This window comes from Camelus ferus, chromosome 9 (genome assembly GCF_009834535.1).
Source record: "Camelus ferus isolate YT-003-E chromosome 9, BCGSAC_Cfer_1.0, whole genome shotgun sequence".
Taxonomy (NCBI): domain Eukaryota; kingdom Metazoa; phylum Chordata; class Mammalia; order Artiodactyla; family Camelidae; genus Camelus; species Camelus ferus.
Genome location: NC_045704.1, coordinates 72,710,867 through 72,734,267, shown reverse-complemented (window position 1 = coordinate 72,734,267; position 23,401 = coordinate 72,710,867). Strand labels below are relative to the sequence as shown.

Here is a 23,401-nt window from a genome sequence, read left to right as displayed (position 1 = left end):
GGTCTAATCAAATGATTCATCTCCCTGGGAACTGTGTGACCAATAATAAAAGTATCTTTCTTTTTAAATTTTGAATTCAAATTAAAATAGTACTCTTGTGTATAATCTCCTGAATGCCAGAAGTCTCCTTAAGAGTCGTGCCAGCAGAATGACACAATGCCATTGTATTTATTAAAACATATGTTTTGAGATATAAGAACTGAATTCAAGTTCTGAGTTTAACTTTGAGATATAAAACCAGAATTCAAAATCAAGTTCTTAACTCAGGATGTGTTACAGGTTCATTTTTATAGCTGTATCACAATTAAGTCACTTGAACTCTCTATTTTAATTTCATCATCAATATAATAGTTCCTTAAAGAGAAAACATACTAACTTGGATTGTTGTGAGAATCAAATTAGACAACATGTAGAAAAGTAGTGTACAAACTTAATGTTATATATATAATATGATACATTGCTTGATAAATGTTTTCTCATTCTAATGGAAAATTCTGGATTGTTTGTATATTATGAAGGTTGATTAATTATATAGTAACTAATAAAATTATGATACTCTGTAATATTTTTTGGTAATTCTCTAATACTTCAAAGTTTACACCACACTTTTACATTCATGCAATCTTCCCATTCTTTTGCAATTTTTCTGCATCTACCAAGGGTCCTCACTATTTCTTCTCTCACCACAACAAATAATAACAGTAACTATGTGGATTAATTTATCTTTAAGGCCTTCTTATAATCTCTACATTTTATGATTTAGCTTCAGAAAATGTAAGTTTATTTCATATAAACTCTCCTGAAGGTAATGTAGAGGTCCAAATAAATAGCCTGCAATGAAGTGGGCAAAGTTTCTATAAAAAAACTGCATTAGTTTTCTGATACAGTAACAAACTATCACAAAATTAATAATTTTAAAAATATAAACTTACTATCTCACAGTACTTTAGGTCGAAAGTTCCAAAGGGTCTCACTGGGCTCAAGTCAAGGTATAGGCAGGGCTGTAATCCTTGATGGAGGCTCTGGTGAATCCACTTCTGAGCTCATGCGGATTGTTGACAGAATTTAGTTCCATGCAGCTGTAGAACTGAGGTCCCTGTTTGCTTGCTGGTTGCCGATGGGTCATTCTCAGCTTCTAGACACTGTGTCCTTGGCTCCTGGCCCCCTTCATCTTCAAAACCAGCAACTGCAGGTTGAGTCCTTCTCGTACCTCATCTCTCCTACCTTCCATTCTTCACCAAATCTCTCTCTGACTCTTCTACCTTCTTCTTTCATTTTTAAAAGCTCATGTAATAACCCAGGATAGTCTCTCTAATTTAAAGTCAGTTTATCAGAACCTTAATTCCATCTGCCAAGTCTCTTTTACCATATATCATAAGATATTCACAGGCATTTAACATAAGTGGGTGAAGATTATGGCTTATGTTAGCCAAAAATGAGACAACCTAACAGATAAATAACCATTTAGAAGATAGAAAAATACACAAGAAATTTTTAATATTCTACAAAATACTCGTATGAATACTTTTTTATGTACTTTGATTATAAGGAGATATTTGTTCAAGAAAATTTGAAATACAGCAATTTTGAAAGACCAACCAATACAATTTTATTATTCTTGAGATGTGGTAAAACAAAACATTTCAACAAAATATATGTCTTTGTAGTCTACCTTTTTCAGACCTAACATTCCACTCTTTTGGCTAACTTCTCCCCACACACATATAACATTCTGCTGGCATGACTTTTTATAACAAACAGCCTTTTTTTTCCACCTCATAATGCCCTTAAAATGTCTGGTTTCTTTTTTCATTACCTACAATACCACCATGGATTGCCCTCTGTCAGTCTCTCTACCTGTTTAGTTGTTCTTGTCCTGCAAGGTCCTATTCATATTAATAACACAGGTTTTATCACCTCTGAATGCCTAACCCTATGTCCATCATTCATTTAACAAATGTATACTACATTACTTTCAGTGTACTTGTGGCTTCTGGAAGACAATGTTTTCAGCTTCTGCATATTCACTATTAAGCCATCATTTACAATAAAATTGCATGGGCTTATTTATTGAACACAGACTTTACGATTTAATTGAAAATTGAAATTACAATATTATTGAATTTAGTCTTACGCTATAAATTAAATAAAATTATAATAGGAATTGGTAGTTCTCTGTTGTTTCTTTGTAATGCTATAGAACAAAAGCACCAGTTTTCAATGTAATCATGGGAGAGACACTTTAAGGTAATGATATTATACTGTTGGTTTAATTTGAGAAATACAAATACATAATGCCTTGTGGAACTTCTTAATATAACAGAAATACAATGAAAAAAATCAAAATAGTCTTCTAGGGAATAAAAATGTATTTTGTAAGAGGTTTACAATTTGCATATGCATCTGTTTTAACTCTAGCTTTACTAAATACCTGAAGAATTGAAGAACTGAAACATTTTTCTCTTCCCTGTAGCAAAGGCTTTTACCAGGTTGCACACAAGCCTTTTTTTCTGAGTTATCTCGTAATGTGAAAGATTATTTGAAGAAGCGATGGAGTAAATCTATAAATTAAATTTACAAATCTATAAATTACATTTACAAATGTAACAGAATAAAAAGAAAATGAGAGGTGCAAGATTTTATATTGCATCCAGAAGTTTGGTTAGACATAACCAAAGTGCTTCCCTTTAAGAATTTACAAGTGTGTTTTGAAACTAAACTGATACAGTCATTAAATGTTTTGTTATTTGGAAGCAGAACATTAGGCATAAATAGTTATAAAGCATGAGATTATCCAGTCATAGTGTTTTAACAGTGACAATTGACAAACCAACTGAATTTTTGAAAGATTTGTCTTGAATAAGCTAATAATCGAAGCTCTTGCAGTACTGTTTGCCACTATGGCTTATTGGCCATATAAACAAATGCTAATTTAAAAAGAAAAACAAAGAATAAACTATCGACGTTGATTAAAATTATTTCCAAGGCAATATCAGCATGCATTTACTACTGCTTGATACTAGTATTAAAATGTTAACATTTCAAATAGCTCTGAATCACAATTACTTTACATGCTGATGTATTATCATCACTAACAGAGTACATACGTAATTTGTCAGTAGATACAGGTTTACCCCAATAAACTGATCGGCTACGTTTTTCCCTTGTGTTAGGTTTTTTGTTGTTATAACGAGAGATCAGTGAAAAGAAACCACTGATAGTGATCAAGAGTTTCATTTGAGGCTTTGAAAATATTAGAAAAAAATAATTTAAAAGAGATGTAATTTTAGATAGCAAACAATAAAAATGTATATAGGAAAATAAATGGATCAGAAACATTTCCATTCCTTTGGATACTGTAATAGCATCAGCTGGTAGTGCACTTGATTTTGCCCTTTTTTCCTTGCTTTGCTTCCTTTTTTCCAGTTTTTCTTCTTTAAGTAATCTTATGGACAAATTCATGTTTACTTACTCAACATGCTTCATTCAATATAATCATTATTATTTGAATTCCTCTAATTGCTCTGAATTTGGCCAGTGAAAGCCTCTTTATATGGGATCCTATGTCCCTTTGACATGACCCTATTAGTCTGAAAAATTTCTTCTTACTAATACAAGATATTCTTGGCTCTCTTTGTGTATTCTCTACCCAAGACTTGTGAATCAGTGATTACTTCAAGGAGCCCACATTTTTTTTAAGTGGAGACCATATATATATATACACATACAGTATCCATATGAAGTATATATATGAATGAAATCTATTTCTGACTTTCTAAAATGTTAATGCTATTTAGAACAAAATGGGAGGAGAGACTGTTATTTCTACTATCCTAACTCATTTTCAGGAAGACTCAATAAGAATCTGCCAGTAGGGTCCTGACAGACCCTAGAAGTTTGCAGTCAAAAGAGACATCAGATCATGAAACCATTGAGAAATCAAAAGTCTAGAATGTACAGTGATTATATGGGTCAAAATAATAGGATATTTTGAAGGCTACTAAAACCCAGAAGTATCCAAATATCAAAGAAAAAAGCAAGGCAGATAGCTAAAGACAGAGAGTGGTGGGAAGGAGCCAGGAAGGATCAAAACAACTCAGGTAGCTGTAAGGCACCAGTACCAAGATCTAGAGTTTGAACTTAATTCTTTCCTGAAAATATCTTACTTGTATGCATCCTGCTGAGGTAAGGTTACATCTTTGGGTTTGGCAGTCATCATATCATAAGAGAAAAATAATCATCTAGACAAAAGAAGTAATAACTAAAAATTTGCAGTCTTTGAAATCTCCTTAAAAGGTACAAGCTGATTCACAAGTAAACCAATTAACTGCCTGAACAAAATTTAACACTGTTTATATGAAGGCCACAAAAAGCAGACACCCAAGAACATACATGTACAATGTCCAACACCTAATAAAAAACTATGTCATGTGAGGAAGTAGAATATTGTGACTCGTAACTAGGAGAAAAATTATATAAACAGACTAAAAAATGGTAAAGATATAATTAAATTAGTAGTCAAGGACCTTAAAAGAGCTATTTGAACATATTCAACTCCTTAGAGAAAGCATAAACAAAATGATAAAAGACTTGTAGGCTCTAAGTGTGGAACTTTCAGAGGCAAAAAATACTGCAATAATTTGAATAAAATATCACTGGCTGGGCTTCTCAGAAAATTAGGCAAGGATATAAAAGTATTAGTGAAGTTGGAGACAGGGAACAGAATCACGAAAACTAAAGCAGAGAGAAAACAGACTTGAAAAAATAAACAGATATTTAGTGTCCTGTGGAGTATTATCAAGCAGTCTAACATATGTGTAATTGGAGACACTGTAAAAGACTAAGAGGAAAGAGATAGGATAGGGAGAAACAAATAAGAAATAACACAAATTTATTATCAAAATGCTATTCAGAAAACAATGTAACAACATTTTTAAGTGCTGAAGGAAAAAACAAAGATTGTCAACCTAAGCGATATATCTAAAAAGATATCCATGAAAAATATAGACTATTCAAATTTTCAGATAAACAAAAGCTAAGTGAATTCTGTGCCATCAGACCAGCACTACATGAAATGTCAAAGGAAATTACTCAGGCTGAATGAAGAGTTTCCAAAATGGTAAATATGTGGATGAATAATATTATTCTATAGTTAATAGAATAATAGAATAATTCTATTCTATTCCATATACTACATTAATTATAGTTTACTGTTTAAAGCAAAATTAATAACACATTGACAGTTTATAACTTATACAGGAAAAAATCATGATAATAATAGCACAAAAAGGGGGAAATGGAAGTATACTCTACAATTATTTAATTATATATATAATTATATACAATGCTATAATACCTTGTAAAAGATTTCATAAAGAGATACACACACTCAAACACACACACACACACACACATACAGTTAACACTAGCAACCATTAAACCATAAAGCAAAAAAGTATAGCTGATAAGTCAATAGATGCATTGTTTCTCACCCCTTTTCATTTTATTTTCTAAGTTCCTTGTATCTGGAATTAACCTTCCTGCTGCTTTATTTTTCCTCACCACTTCTGTATGTCTGATCCTTCCTTGGAATTTTTCAGTTATTTTATTATATATGAAATATTTCACATACCATGTCCCCAACCCGCAGTTATGTGCCCCACTATACTTTGGGTACACACCTATCTTAGGGAATACAACATTATTGCAAGAATTTTCTTTGATGAGCTAGACACTAAAATAGATACTGGGAATGTGGCACTGAACAAGTTAGAAAGAATTTCTGTTCTCATAAAGCTTTTATTCTATGAGTGAAGATAGACATTAAATGAGTGATGATTATAGTTTAAGAGATTTACAATACAACTAGTTTTTACTTGTCTTTGTTTCTCTATTGTCTAGTTCATTCTGAATCACAGAAAGCACTCAATAAATAATTGTTGACTGGATAAAGGAATGTAGTCATGATATAAATGCTGTTATCTGTTAACTGATAATGTCTTCTCTGATGTCTCCAGGAAATAAAAGCTTCCATAGCTCTTTGTTCATGCCACTTCTTACCATCACACTGGTAATTTTTCCGCTTAAATAACTGTGGGCTACAGAAGGGCAAGTTCCGTACATTCTCTATGAATAATCTGACTGTCTCTAAATTAATAAAACTTTTAAGGTCTCCCTTTCTTTAATTGTTTGAATTGCTTTGACTGATTTTTTCAAGTGTATAATCACCCTTGCTTTACCGAAATAAATTCCACTTGTTCATGAGGTGTTACGCTCTCTGTCTGATGTTGGATTCCATTATGAGTTAGGAATTTTCTTCTGTATTTTATATGCTAAGGAAGACTTTGTGTTAAGACTGGTGTTACTGCTTTCTTAAATACTTGGAAGAATTCTATGGAGAAGACATCTGGACTTGGAATTTCCTTTCAGTACACGTTTTTAATAAGACATTCAGCTTCTTTAACAGATATGAGACTAATCATATTTCTTATTTCATGTTCTGTAAGCTTTAGAAAACCTTGGTTTTTAAAAAAAGTGTTCATTTCACTTTAAATGTAAAATTTATTGGCATAACATTATTCATATCACCTCCTAATTAGTATTTTAATGATTGTAGAAACTGTTTTATAGTTACCTTCCTATTTCTAATCTTGAAAATGTTTGCTTTTTCTTTTTTCTTAACCGGGCTTAAAGAGTTTATAAATTCATTACTCATTTCAAAGAACATAATTTAGGCATCTGTCTGTTCTTTATTAGACATTCATTCTCTATGCCATTGATTTATGCTCTCCTTTATTATTTTATTCTATTTCCTTTGCATTTGACTTACTGTGCTTTTTCTAGATTTGGAAAATGGAAATGTATCATTTGTGTTAGCCCTTTTTTCTTTAATGTGTGCATTTGATTCTTGTGAATGTTTTAGCTATGTGCCATAAATTGGATATATATCTTCACTGCCATTAGGCTTAAAATATTTTCATTGTTCATTGTTATACTTTTTGAGCCATAGATTATTTAGAAGTGTAGTGTTTATTTTTCAAGAAGTCGGGCACACTCTGTTATTGATTTCTAGGTCGTTCAAGTAATGTCAGAGAATATACTCTGACCTATTGAGAACTTTTCTATGATTCAGAATATAATCAATTTTGGTAAAAGTTACACATGCATTTGGAAATAATATAGTTTTTGTTATTGATGGATTCATTTTCCAACTATGTGTTAGGTCAGTTTTTAAGTTTTGTTGTTTAGATTTTGTCATTTTATTGTGTCAGCACTTGATAAAGCCCTTCAACTCTCCCATTCTTATGATGATTTTGTCTATTTCTGCTTTTAATTCTGTCAGTTTTTGCTTTATTTATTTAGAACTATGTTACTGAATGATATAGATTGAGAAGTGTTCTATCTTCCTGATGGACTGAATGTTTAATGAATAAAAACAAACTCTTGTAAATTTGCAGTGATGCATCTTAGTATTTGCTTTGTCTGACAGCAATATATCTACAAGAGCCTAGTAGTTCAGGTTTGAACAGTAAATTATTTATCTTTTCACTTTCAACCTTATGAGTTTTGTTTTTTTCTGAGCATGGAGTTGTAGTTTGATCTGAATTATCTTTTAACATTTTAAAGATGTCATTTTACTGTCATATGGCTTCTACCTTTGGTGATGAGAAATACTGTTGTTCCTTTGAAAACAGCCCCCGCCCGCTTTGGCTAGTTTTAGGATTCCTATTTGTCTTTAATTTTCAGCAGTTTTATTATGATGTGCTTTATATTCACTGAGCTTTTTGAATGTGTTGGTTGATATTTTCCTCCAGTTTTATATAATTTTTATCATTGTTTCATGTATTATATTTACTATAACATTTTTCTTTCTGATCCTTCTGGGACTCTAGTAACACATATGTTAGGGATTCCAAATACATGTGTGTTTTACTGTGTCCCACATGTGTCTTACAATCTCTTTTTTTTCTTCATTCTTTTTATTTTTGTTTTTCTACCCTAGAAATTATATTTTCTAATTAACTGACATGATTTCTGCTGTTTCCAATCTGCTGTTAATATTAATTAACAGTATCATAATTTTGGATAATGTAATTTTACAGTTTGAGAATGTCCATTTAATTTTTTAAACATTATATTTTATTGTTGAAATACTATATCTTTAATTCATTTTGTCAGTCTTTTTTTTGCTATTTTAACATATTTATAAAAGTTATTTTAAAGTCCCTTTCTGCTATTTCTAAATCTTAATCATATGAATCTGTTTCTTTTATCTATTCTTTCTCTTGCCATGCCTTATAATTTGGACTGAATGCCAGAAATAGTGCATACAGACTCTAGAGATTCTGTGTGATGTTGTTTTCCATCACAGTGGGTTCACTCTTCCTTCTGCTATGCAGGTAAGTTAATAGATGGGTTCCATCTTAATATAGAGACTAAGCTGAGTTGAGTCCAGGCTACAATTTCTAAAACTAACTGTACTTTTATATTTTTCCCTCTTCTTAGATGACATCCTTCATGTTTCCAACTGATGTTTTCAGTCAGGTTCCTGAATCCTGACACATCTTTGTCTCCTAAACATAATTAGACTGCAGGTAATTCCATTCTGCTTTCCAGAAGTTCAGCTTATCTGATTGTCCCACCACTCTGCTTCAGAATCAGGCAAATGTCTACCAGGGGAAACCAGCTGTTCACTGATTCTACTTAGACCTCCTATTTTGTCAGTTCCATACAACTGCCAAAAGTTCAGTTCTAGCAGCACATGTGTCTAAGCCCAAATTCTTAATACTCACAATTGGCAAATGCCCACAAGGGAAAAGAGTTCTAGATTATGAACTACTGTGTAAATACAATTCTCAGACACATTCAGACAGAATTTTTTTTGTGTGTTTTTTAAGCATTTTAAAGTTTTATCAGTGGGAGTATTTTTCTACTACAAATAACCTCATCCTCACCAAAAACTGTTCCTTAATATGAAAACAAAAATCACTCAAACTGTAGTCCAACAAAGTCCTGCTCTTTTGGCTCAATTTCTATCTTTTGTTGTTAGCTATCCATGATCCTGCCTGCTGTTTTCTCTGGTTGATTTTTGCCCAAAACATTAAACACACACACACACACACACACATACACACACACACTAACTTTTCACTACCAAAGCCTCACTAACAAAGCTGGGTAGTATTAACATTCAGTTTACTAATGTTTCAGTCATAATAAGATGAAACTATAACACTTAATTTATTCTACTATGTAAAACAGTATAGCTTTCAACATCCCCCATCACAGACTAACCTGGACCTTCCCTTTCTTAGTCAAAAGGCTCAATTATATCTCAAAGAAAAGGATAGGTTTCCTCATGTTGTATTCTTTGAACAATTAGTCAGCTAGAAGCCAATTTTTTTTAAAAAAAGGATTTTTGAAGATATCTGTATATTAGCTCAGAGAAGAGTAAATAATATGTAATTGTAAAGGCTCTGTCTGAGATATGGTAAATGTCTGGCGATATTAAGGGATAAATCATATATTTTTATCAAATATAGTTTTTACTCACCAAACACAAATAGTGTATTTATTTGTTTCTATACCCAATGATCTTTAAATTGTAAAAACTGGGCAATGATAAATTTACACAAATCTATTCCTTTTGAGTACATATATGAAGAAATTATTTGGATAGTGGCACTCTTTGAAGTCAGAAGGCATGTGCTGAGTTCTGATTCTGCAACTCATTAGCTATGTCACCTTAGGTAGCAAAATGAGATTGTTCACTAATTCTTTTTGAATCTGTTTCATCAAAAGTAAAATAAGGGAAAACTACCTACCCTGCAGGGTTGTTGTGAGGTATAAATGCAAAGGCATTCAATCACTCATCTTACATTTAGTGCCTATTTTGAGAACTACTGAATGTTGTGGAAAGAGATGTAAAGATGTATTTCCAGGTCTGAAAGTGTTCAGTGTCTAGTTAAGAAAACAGATTTGCAGATACATCATTACAATAAAATGTGATGAACACCATGGTAGAATCAAACTTAGGATGTAACAGAAATCAAGAGAAGGGCTAAGATTCAGCCTGGAGGGGATAGGAAAGAAGTAAACTGAGATATGAAATCAAATATTGAACTTAGAGAAAGATATTCAAGATAGAAGGTGCTATTTGTATAAAGGACTGTTGTGAGCAAATGCACGGTATTTTGTAAAGTTAAAAGTAAATCAATATAACTTGATCATTTTTACCTAACAATTAGGATAGTTGATTATAGAGAGAAAGGTTGGGTCCAAATGCTAAAAACTTTGTGTGCCATGCTAAACAGCTTTTATTTTTGTCATGGAGTCAATAGGGAGCCACCAAAGGATTTTCAGAAGGATCAGATTTGCATTTTGGAAAGATCTACACATTCTTATTAAATGCTCAATCATTATTATATAAATGATCATCTCTTTGCTGAACCTGAATTCATGGACTTATAAAGATTAAAGTTAATTAGAGAATGAACCCATGAAACAGCCTCATTAGCCTAAAAATTTATAAGTCACATTTTGTCACATCTGACCAACTACTACGGGACTGGACATTAAGCTCTACAAACCATAAAAAAATCAAGGGAGTTTTACGACATCCCTATGACAAGCTTCAGGATCTATACAAAAACTTCAGCACATCTTATCTTCTTTAAATAGTTTTAAAATAACAAGTTGTGAGTTTCTTCACAGAAATCTATATCAAGGAGCTGTGAGGGATTGGAGGAAGATGTAGACGCTGGATGGATCAAAGTGAGTGGATGAAAAGTGAGTCATACAGTGAGCTCATGCATTTATTTTTCTAGACTATTTTTTTTTAACTGATATTTTTGTCATCCAAGCCCAAGCCAAAATTCCTGCCAGGTCAAGATACTTTTTTTTTTTACTTCCTTTACCAGGTCCAGGATCCTTCCTTAAGCTAAATTTATATTGTTTTTTTTTAATAAGATTTGTGCTGCACACAAAAATGTTGATTATTATTTGGTATCTGTGATCGTCAAGATCTTCTCAAAGTAGAACCAGCTTTTAGTTTCATTGATCATTTCTATTTTTTTTGTAGTCTGTTTCATTTTTCTGCTGCTCTGATCTTTATGAATTCTTTCCTTCTATTAACTCTGGGTATTTTGTTTGTTCTTCTTTCTCTAGTTGCTTTAGGTGTAAAGTTAGGTTGTTTACTTGAGCTTTTTCTTGTTTCCTGAGTGAAGCTTGTATCACTATAAACTTCCCTCTTAGGATTGTTTTTGCTGCATCCCATAGGTATTTGATTATCATGTTTTTGTTTTCATTTGTCTCTAGGTATTTTTTTATTTCCTCTGATTTCTTTAGTGATCCATTGATTGTTTAGTGGTGTATTGTTTGGCCTCCATGCTTTTGCATTTTTTTTTTGCAATTTTTCTTTTTTAGTTGATCTCTAGCCTCATAGAGTTATGGTCAGAAAAGATGCTTTATATAATTTCAGTTGCCTTAAATTTATCAAGGTCTTCTTTGTGGCTAAACATGTGATCTATCCTGGAGAATGTTCTATGCATACTTGAAAAGAATGTGTATTCTGCTGCTTTTGGATGGAATATTCTATAAATATAATCTCAAAAGATGCAGAAAACACTTTTGATAAAATTCAACATCCATTTATGATTTTAAAAAAACTCTCCAGGTAGTGGGCATAGAGGGAACATACTTCAACATAATAAAGGCCATATATGACAAACCCACAGTTAATATCATACTCAATGGTGAAAGCATTTCCTTTTAGATCAGGAACAAGATGAGGATGCCCAGGCCCTCCAATTTTATTCAACATACTTTTGGAAGCCCTAGCCACAGCAATCAGAGAAGAAAAAGAAACAAAAGAAATCCAAACTGGAAAAGAAGTTAACCTGTCACTGTTTGCAGATGACATGATACTATACATAGAAAAACCTAAAGACACTACCAGAAAACTATTAGAGCTCACCAATGAATTTGGTAAAGTTGCTGGATACAAAATTAATATACAGAAATAAGTTGCATTTCTATACACTAACAATGAAATATCAGAAAGAGAAATTAAGGAAACAATTCCATTTACCAGTACATCAAAAAGAATAAGATACCTAGGAGTAAACCTACCTAAGGAGGCAAAAAATCTGTACTCTAAAAACTGTAAGATACTGATGAAAAGAAATTAAGTGATACAAACAGATGGAAAGATATAACATGTTCTTGGATTGGAAGAATCAATATCGTTAAGTGACCATATTACCCAAGGCAATCTACAAATTTAATGCAATCCATATCAAATTACCAACAGCATTTTTCACAGAACTAGAATCAAAAAAAAATTTAACTTGGTGCAGCCACAGTGGAAAACAGTATGGAGATTACTCAAAAGACTAGGAATAGACTTACCATGTGACCCAGGAATCCCACTCCTGGGCATATATCCAGAAGGAACCTTACTTCAAAAAGACACCTGCACCCCAATGTTCATAGCAGCACTATTTACAATAGCCAAGACATGGAAACAGCCTAAATATCCATCAACAGATGACTGGATAAAGAAGAGGTGGTATATTTATACAAGGGAATACTATTCAGCCATAAAAACTGACAACATAACATCATTTGCAGCAACATGGATGTCCCTGGAGAAGGTCATTCTAAGTGAAGTAAGCCAGAAAGAGAAAGAAAAATACCATATGAGATCACTCATATGTGGAATCTAAAAAAAAAAATAAAATAAACAACAAAACAAACAAAGTATAAATACAAAACAGAAATAAACTCACAGACATAGAATACAAACTTGTGGTTGCCAAGGGGTCAGGGGGTGGGAAGGGACAGACTGGGATTTCAAAATGTAGAATATATAAACAAGGTTTTACTGTATAGCACAGGGAAATATATACAAGATCTTGTGGTAGCTCACAGAGAAAAAAAAATGTGACAATGAATACATGTATGTTCATGTATAACTGAAAAATTGTGCTCTACACTGAAATTTGACACAACATTGTAAAGTAACTATAACTCAATAAAAAAGTGTTTAAAAAAATTTAACTCTGTACGAAAACAAAAGACCCCAAGTAGCCAAAACAGTTTTGAGACAGAAGAACAAAGTTGAAGGAATCACACTCTCTGACTTCAGACTACACTAGAAAGCTACAGTAGTCAAAATAGTAGGGGACTGGCACAAAAAACAGACACACAGATCAATGCAACAAGATAGAGGGCCCAGAAAGAAATTCACACATGTATGGTCGATTAATCATTCCCTCAAACATTAATAACATGCATTGGGGTTATAATAGTATCTTCAATAGTTATGAACCTTTAATCAGAATTTACTTAAATGTTTTTCAGTTATTAGTTTGAATGCTCATTATGTGAGGAGTTTGTTAAAAACTAGAAATTCCGAGTCAAAGGACTTAGGTGGAACTAAGGAATCTGCTATTTTTAAAATATGTCTTGGATAATATTGGTGCTGGTGCACTGAGGACTAAATTTTAAGAAATATAGGAAAATAGACTTGTTATTCTAGAGCAAAGTAAGTCAAAGATGGTCTAATAAGGGTGAAAATGTATAGTTGATGGAATTAGATTATTTGACTTCGACATTAACTCCTTCACTTATTAAATGTGTGATCCTGGTTAAGCCATACACTTTATCTGTGTCTCAGATCCTTCACCTATAAAATGAAAACAAGAACAGAACCTCTTTCAGTGAGTTTTGTGAGGATGATGTGAAATAATTAAACACAGTGACTGGCATGTAGGAAGTGCCTAAAAACAGTTGACTCGTATTGGTTTTTTTTCTCTACAGGTTCTGTAGATCATCTTGTTCCCTGAAATCCTAATTCCATGTAAGAAGGTCCTGTAAGATGTCCTCATGCCACTTGTTGGTAGAGTTAATTTCAAATAACTCAATCTCTTCTATGAGATTCTATGGCACACTCTTAGGCAGATGTGTAGACTACATATTGTTCCTCAGTTGATCCTTTTGGTGATAAAGTCTATGTCAGGCAGATCTCAAAGAAAAGGAGATAAATGGGGTTAAATAATCATGTCCAGTGACATCGCCTAAATTCAGTAATCAGATGTTTCATCACTTCTCCCCTAGAAATGAATGAATAAGGGGAGGCAGAATGGAGAGATGCGGTTCCCTGGCAAAGTCCTTCCTCATGGAAATGCAAGGCCACGGGAGTAAGTAGGACTAATCAATATTCATCTTGGTAATGTGCAGCAAGTACACTGGCAAGGCTCATCAGCTGCTGAAATATTGACATGAAATGCAAATTTGGATGTATTGTATCTGGCCCTCTGCACCTCCCAGATACAGCAGGCTATACGTGCTATTTTCTAAACCTGGAATGATACGAACTTGCATCTTTGGCAACTGAAATTTTGGAGCCCTGCTGGTTGCAATGTGTCTGGGTTTTACTACACTTCCCTACCAATTGGTTAATAGCTGACCAACTGTTAGTATATAAAGACATAATAATGAGGTAAAGTAATTAGCATTTAATAATGTAAATATTATGTATACAAAGCCATAAGTAATAATTGTATACAATGACAAAAATACCTGTATTTTCTTACATCCACACTGTACAGATAGGGCTGCCTCAATACCTTCATTTGGACCTCTGCCCTTCCCTCCAACCCCCAGGATACCTGCAACCACTGGCAACTAAAAGTTCAGCAGGTACACACCATACACTTGCTACATATTTTGAATATTCCCTCTGAAAATCAGTTTTTTCTCCTAATCAATGACACTGAATAGGGAACTCTTAACTAGATGCTGAAGTTCATTATAGTGAAATGTCACAAGCCAAATTCAAGGAGCTCACCAAAAAATCAAAAGTGATGCTTGGGTAAATAACTAATTAGGAATACATATCAACAGAAGGCATTACTGTCATATTTTCTGCTACTTCAGTCTACTAAGCCTCTAGTCCTCCCCCCTTCTTATCACTCTAACTGGTCCTTTGCCTAAAGAGTCAGTTGGTCCTAGACAAAGGAGCCATTTCCTGGTACATAAAACTTATAGCTGAGGTGAAAAGTCGAAGCCCCCCCCTTTCTTTACACTGCAGCATGAAAACAGGTCTTCAAAGTACAAAAAAGAACTTAGAATGCCCTTTCCCTAAGGTATGTATTGGCATATGGTGGCTTCTGGTGTTATTAGCACAGTATTGTCCTTCAGCAACCTTGGATGACCTGAGATTCTAACACTTAAAAAACTGTTTCTAAATGGAAAACTAACATGAATTCTGTTTGGAAATTCTAGCAACTAAAAGTTAGATGATTTCCATATGTTTTTCCATAAGTAGTTACAAAATTTTACAAGATTTTTGTTTAATAAGTTCACGCCCTAAGACTTTTGACACTTACTTTCATTTAATACATACAAATTTAATTGTCTTCTTCACACTACTTATTTTGAAAATGTTAAAAAATACACAGAGAAGTACACACCTAGTATTAACATGTTAATGTATTATAGTTGTTTATGGTTTGCATATATGTATAACATATGTAAAAGAAATCAAACATTATTAATCATGCTGAAATCTTTATCATTTCCCTCTACTCCCAAGGGCACCTACAATCGTAAGCACAGTTTGTCATTTTCAAAAACACTTTATATTTTTCATATGTATTAGTGTTACAAACAATAGTAATATTATTGTGCATGTTTTATTTATATAAATTGCATCATACTTGACTTGTATTTTCAACTTTATTTTTATCCTCTTATGTTGATTATTTAAGTCACTTATTTTAGAAATGGAAGTATAATAATTTATTTCTTCTTTTCCTATTGAGAAACATTTAATCAGTTTCTCTGCTTTCCTTATTATAAGCAATTATGCAAAGGCATCTGAATGGTTCTTTTTATGCACATATGTGACACATTCTCTTAAGTATCTACAGATTATGAGTATACGAGTATGTTAAGTTCTGTTTCACAGGCTGTGTATATTTTCAGCTTTATTATTTAATTATTTTTCCCATTGATTTCTGCCCGATTGCATTCCCATTAGCAGTATACGAGTACCACGTATCGTGTATTACAGTGGGAGATGAAGTCTATTAACTTCCCTTTAAATTGGGGCTGGTTTTAGTCAGCTGCTTAAACAAAAAATGTTGCAAATGTGACTCCTATGCTTGTGAGTCTAGGTCATAAGATTCCTTGCAGTTTCTCCCTAGATCTTCAAGAATACTAGCTCTTGGGATGCTCCCTCAGAATGTAGCTGCCAAGCTGTAAGAAACACAAGCCACACAGAGTGATGACATGGATGTGATTTACTTAACCCCACCTGAGCAACCAGCTGACAGCCAGCATCAATAGCAATCATGTGAGTGAGACATTTTGAATATCTAGCCAAGCAAGACTGGCTGCGACACGACCCTAATTTCCATCTGACTGAGACTACACAAGGAACCTCAAGTGAGAATTATAAAAGTCCCATGAGAGTTGATACATTTTTGTTTTAAATGACTAAATTTCAGAAGGATTAGTTATATAGAAATTGATAACCTAAGTATCCTTAAGAGCTTCACAATCAAGTGAAGAATGACACAAAAGTAGATTCCAATAATCAAGTGTAGTAAATACAATGACAAAAGGGGCACAAGATGTTATGGAAAAATATGAGAAGAGAAACACTGAAAGTCAGTACTGAGGGCCCAGGAAAAGATTTCTAGATGAGATGACATTTAAAAAGAAACTTAAAAGCAGAATAAGAATTGTCCAGGCAAATTAAATGCTATTAATGACTTTTAGTGTTCTCCATGTTAGAAGAAGAGAACAATGTTAAGGAAACTACAAGCATTAAAACTTTACCTGATTCAAATTATTGGGAGACAATGGTTAGAAAAGACTGCAGTAAAAAGCTAGGGACCATATTTATGCTGGGCCTTGGATTAGCCACTTTAAGGAGTCCACACTTAATTGTGTAGACAATAGGGAGACCCTGAAGGCCTTTAATCTGAGAAATAACACGGCCAAACCAAGTCAACCATCTCAGGTCCTGTGTGGATAACAAATTGCAGGTTGAAAGTAGAAGAAAAAGAAATACTAGTGGTAAGGCAAGGGAAAGAAACAACTGTAATAATTCAGAAAACAAAACGAAGTCCTACCTAAATATGCATGGAGAAGTGGGATGGATTTAGATATATTATGGATAAAAAATTAACAGAATTTTTGATGAATTGAATGTAGAGATAAAGATGAGGAGAAATCACATGTGACTTTCATTCCTCTTGCTTTGCAATGGAGAAAAACATATGCTAAAAACTATGACTTAAAAAAAAATCTTGAGTTGGAGGTGTCTATAAGAAATTACGTAAGTGACATTTAGCAAATCTTGGGTATATAAATATCATGCATGGGGAAATTAGGGTTGGAAATTCACTCATTCACTCATTCATTAAACCATTACTGATTAAGTGGCTACCAGGTGCCAGGCACTACTCTAGGTGATTAAATTAGAACAGAACAACAATCAATGACCCTTCCTCATGGAAAATATATTCTAATAAAAGAGACAGGCAGTAAATAATCAATCTAATAAAAATAATAAATAGAGAATGACTGGGGTGCTATTTTGATAGGATAGTTAGAATTAGGAGATCTAGATGGAAATAACTTAACAGCAACCAAGGGAAAAGTGACCTTAAAAGAGAAGAGGTCAAAAGATGAAACTGTGGCAGTACTCTGACAGTCAAGGACATTAGGAAATGAATCAAAGACTATTTTCATTTCTATAATGAAAGGTGAGAATTTTCTCAAGGTTTTATATAACCTGCTGGATAATCTTTTTAAATTTTTTTTCTAAAATAAGTTCATCAATATTAAATGATAGATTAAAATCAAAATAGGTAACATCATTTTTTAACATAACATCTGGAATGCTGAAGCAATATAACATATATGAAAGAAGTATATCATAGTTTCTTATTAAAAGAAGACTAACTTGTGTAATATTGGGCATAAATGTTTAAAAAGTTCCATTATTCTAGGAGCTGTATGTGTACAATTTCATATAAACTATTTTGATGTAGATAGTATTTGCTAAGATTTATGTAGTGCTTTATAAATTTCAGAGCAATTTTGTACCTACTGCAGACATACAATAACTTTAATCAAGACATAGAAATATAAAATATTTTCTCATGCATGCACTGAAAAATGCAATATTTCTAAATATATGCTATGCATCACACTTTAGCATTTTGTTCTAAGTTCCAGTTACCAATTGAAGTTTCAGTAACCAATCTGAAGTGACTGTGAAAATAAAAGTAGTTCCACCATTTCCTTTCTATAATTAACCTCTTTTGAATAGCTAATGTAGTACACAAGATACAAAGAGTTTCATGGACTTTCTGAAAAGGAGAAATGCTGTATGAATCACTATGTAGAGAAGAAATGCTGTGGACTACAATGTTGTCAAACTAGTTGTATGGAAACCTATAATAAGAAAGCTTTACTACAAAACAAATGACTAACTAAAAACAACAGTCAGAATTATGTTAAAGAAAAACTATGCAGATTTATTTGATTTTTTTAAAAAGAGATAGAAGAAATAGTGGGGTATTGTTGAATTTATATTACTTAGCTACAGCTTTTGTTTCTTAGTGGCATGTTCAATAGAGTTTTTGGTTTATTACTAAACTTGATTGTTCTGTACAAATGACTAAGCTTCTCTTATGGCAAGTTATGTTGTAAATGCTAAAATCATCTGTTTTCATATTATCATCTTCTAACACATTTTCATAGAATTTTTCTTCTTATTAACTGCTTGTTACAGATGATCTTTCAGTACTATGAAATATAGGAAAGTGGAGAGTTAAAGGGAAAAATGTGCTTATGTAGTAGTTTTGGTCCAGTCATTAATATTGCGAACCATGCATGAGATCAGAATAATTTTTATTCCAAAAAAAATTGTCATTAAAAGAATAGCAGTTAATCTTGAGGTGATAAAATTAATATGAATATGTTTTCATATTTTTTTGTGCATCTGTTCAATACAGCTTCCTGTACTCCAATAAGCATACTGAACTGCCTGCTAAGAGATGAAGATGGAAAAAGATGGCAGGAAACATTTAAAGAAGAGGGAAAAGCATGCATAAAAACAAATAATCAAACAATCATGTTGTATTTAGCACAGGCAATAAAAATACACTACTATAGCCACCCAGATACTAAACTTCTGTAAATTCATTTTTAAATTGAGCAATGATTTGAAAAGGTTTGAAAACAGGTGCAGAATAAAACTTCCAACAATTCTTATGTATGAATCATTGACAAAATAATCTATGTTGATCTATCCTAAATAGATAGGTAGATGAATGGATGGACAGATAGATATCTAGAAAGAAAGAAGATAGAGAGATAGAGATATAGATAGGGAGAGAGAGAGAGAGGGAGAGAGAGAGAGGGAGAGGTAGAGGTTGATAGATAGATAGATATTAGGGTAAGAAACAAATGTAAAAAGAGAAAACCAGAGTTAGCCTCAAATATGCTCTAGAAAGTTATCCCAAAGGGTGTTGGAAATAACTCTGCAGTTTTATTTACTGCCTCAAAAGAAAAGTTCTGTTTCCTGTTTCTGCTAGGAAATAATGGGAATTTCAAACTGTGGTTATAATTACTAGGGTTATCATTGAACTAAAAACCCTCAAGTAATTCCACCATCTTTATGTTATTCTGCAATCCCTTTTCTATGCATAATCCATCTCTTCAATAATTTTTCAAATTTATTTTTCTTATTGTTTCATAGAAAAAAACAATCTCGAGTAATCATGCACATGCACACATACTCATAACATCAGAATAAAAATAGATGCAGTATGATGCAAATCCTTGGGGATTATAACTTCCAAAAGTATTTGAATCCTAATTTAGATTTCTTGAGTTTATACACATATGAAGCGTTTTCAGTAAAGGATTGGTAGAGATTTTGTATACAGCATGTGTTTGATATATCAAACATTTATTTTCTTTTTAATGTAGAAGCAATGCCCATATCTCTAGTTCACATATTGCAATCCTCAGGAAATATGATATCTAGAAAAATAAACAGAAGGCATAACTCCAGTTGTATTAAATGCATAATTGAATGAGAGGGAGGTTTCAGGAATTGGTTGCCAATTCCTCACCTTTTTATCTTATGGGAAACACTTTTTCCAGCTTCAGGAAAATGAAGGTGCTTGAGTATAGCTAAACGAGGCAGGTTGTGTGAGCAAGTTAGTAATTTATTCTTTCTTTGCTCTTGTGAGGCAGCTATTCTGCCTCTTTTCTTGAGCTCTGAAAACAGAAATACTTGGAAGCTTAGAAATAATGACTTTTCCCATCCCACTGTCCACCCATGACTGAATTCTACCTCAGGCATAAACACAAGTCAGAGTGACAGGGAAATTATATTTCTGGGCATGGCTGTGTGTGAGGGGGAGAGATTTTAGCTGCAGGGGGGCCACTAAAGGAATATCCCATTTATAAGAAACAAAAGCCTCTTCACTTATTTATGCATAGTATTTTCGGATGACCAAAAGTCCTAGATAGATAAATACACATTAACACCTAACCAAATAGATTATTTCAATAGGCTAGTCATAAATGACAGTGATATATACATATATAATAGCTATGAACTGTGCCTTGGACAGAAAATACAAATTGATAGTCTGCAAAGCAAACTTTCTTTAACGCACTAAATACAGTATCAAGTCCTCTGCCAATGACAGCAGAAGATTCCAGGCACCATTTGTTTCACAATCCTGTATCTAGCTGACTCTTTACTTCTCTGCAGCTCAAGTTGCCAGCAAATACTGAACTGGAGCGCAAGAGTCAATCCTTGTTCGGTTTAACAAATTCCCCGCAAAATATCTCCCCAAGCCCCCAGGAGCTGTAGTGATGTCATATCCGTTGCCCAGGTCTCCACACCTCTCTCAGCAGTTACTCCCTTTATCTTTTTCTTGGGTCAAAACTTTTGAGGTGGGCTGGCTAGAGAGCCGCAGGAGAAAAGGTAAACTGGGACGCGCGAGTTGGAGGCGCTTCAGCACCTCGGTCAGCGCCCACCTGCAGCCCAACCCACCCTCTAAAGCTCGCGAACTCCCAGCTCTGAGAATGCCTGCGGAATGATCGCCCCCCAGGGCGGCTGCCGCTGCTGCCGCCACTGCTACCGCCGCCGCTGCTGCTGCTCCTGCTCCTGCCACCGCCTCTGTCTCCACTCTGCTCTGACTGGCAGGCAGAAAGTGCAACTGACGAAGGAAAGGTCTCTGCAGTGAGAGTGGAGTGGCTACATAAAAGAGAGTGAAGAGAGGGCAAAAAACAGATCAGAATGCAGGCGACGTCCAGCCTACTCAACCTCCTGCTGCTGTCTTTGCTTGCTGGATTAGATCCTTCCAAGGTATGGGCAATATTTTAACTCTAGTTTGAAATAAATGTGCAATATTTAACGAACCGACTAAAAACGCATATGATTATGCCAAAAAATACTCAAAGAAGGGCACGAAAGACAGCTCTTCCAGCTATTCTTTGGTGTCTGGCGTATCCCCAATGCTTGGATGATAACAAGGTGAACTACCGGAGGAATAGCTCCTCAAGGTAGAGTCCGGGAGAGAGGGGGGAGGGACCAGGAGTCAATATACAGTGTATGGGCAGCGGGCAATGCGGCTCTCGGGAGAATTTAGCTTATTTGGTATCCAAGTGCTTAATGTTCTCTTCTGAAGTCAGACGGGTAATGCAAAGGAGTTAGCAGATAAAACAATGCAATTTGTAATCACGTATTCGGAGCTGGTGAACCGTTTCTTTGTTGAAAGAAGAGTAGCGTTTTCCAGCTGATCCTGGTCAATAATACTCCCATCGCAGACGTGCTGCGGTTTGTGTCCAAAACATTTGGAATGCTGCTTGTAACACACACGGCAGAGCAGCGGAGCTCTACTCTCTGCCATGGCTGAGAGGCGCTGGTAAAGAGGGGCTTGTGTTTATTTGCTTATTTCTTTTCATTAAGGAAATTAGGGAGCACTGAGGAAGTTCTGATTACCAGTATCAAGAAACAGGAAGTGAGAACCCTATCAAACTAAGGAGGGCAATAGGAAAGATGAGTTGTCTCATAGCTGTTGAACTCTGCAAATTATCCAGTACTGGCAATTAAAGTGAACGCTAACCTCTTTTGATAAAAAGTCAGAAAATATGGCAAAATATTTTCAGGAGTGTATGAGAAAAGTTTTTGATGATAAAGTGAGATAATTTGAGAGCTTCAGCATTCTAAGAAAATCATAATTATCTGGAATAACATAAGGCATCTGGCAAGAGTAAGAGTTAAGTTTTTAAATTATTTTACTTAACTGGTCAAGAGCAATTTGACACAACAGGGAAAATAATGTCATATTATAAAACCACTTAAAGCAGTACTTTGGAATGTTGCAGTTATTGCAAATAACTGTGTAGTGTAGAGAGACTGTTTCTTTTCAAAACTGAATAGAACTAAGATGCAACCAAGCATAACCCAATATGGTGGTTAACTGAATATTTCCTAGGCTTAATACAAATGTGAAAACTTAGAATCATGTCATATATACTTATAATTATTTCTGTGCACTTTTCATATTTAGAGAGATCTGATGAGAATAAAATCATTTTACTTTAAAGCTATGGCTGTACTGATACTGTCACTGTAAAATCTTCACACAGTATGTGAATGCCATCTTGATGATCTTAATGGGACACTGTACACACTGAGAGGTAGCTTTAAAGCATTTTACATCTAGGTAAAAAGTCTTGATTCTGCTTTTATACTTTTCTAATCCTTTTTTTTTTTTTTACTTTTTTCTCTGGATCTACAGTGAAACATTCCATCCATTGCCACTTTCATTAAATTATGTTAGTTACAACTTCAAACACATTCTATTATATATCTCATTTGGAATATTCTTGGTAAAACATTTTAAAAAAGCGAAGCAAGTTCCCAAGTTACTGCATTAAAAAACTTTGACTTTTGGAGGGATGAATCCTCCAAATAAATGACCCATTTTTAGTTAATGTGATCTTTTCTAGTATTGATAAGTTTATTTCCATGTATTCAATGACAGAAAACTTTTCTTCCGATTTAACTGTGGCTATTTGATACAACTGAACTGAGAAACCCAGGGAAGGAAAGGCATACATTAACTTTTCAAACTGTCCTTTTCAGCTTCTAGATACTGCAATACAGTATGCAAAGAAAAGCAGATGGTATTTTGTTCTACACCACATATGCCATTATAGAGAATATTAAAATGTTCATAGCAAGTGATTTTAATGTGGTAAAAAGTTTTTGGACTGGCAGACAAAATTTTGCTTAAAAAAAGAGAAAAAAAGCTACATTTGTATGTTTTATCCAACTGTTGTGAATCAC

The 23,401-nt window shown here is 33.7% G+C and overlaps 1 protein-coding gene across 1 annotated transcript in view; it reads left to right on the top strand.

The window, feature by feature from the left end:
* Positions 1–20,917: 20,917 nt before the first annotated feature.
* Positions 20,918–23,401, top strand: part of OLFM3 (olfactomedin 3) — a 173,542-nt gene continuing 171,058 nt past the window's right edge. The window contains exon 1 of the mRNA XM_006190952.3: positions 20,918–21,412. Within this exon, the coding sequence (XP_006191014.1) occupies positions 21,344–21,412 (69 nt within the window). The 5' untranslated portion in view covers positions 20,918–21,343. The remainder of the gene's footprint in view (positions 21,413–23,401) is intronic.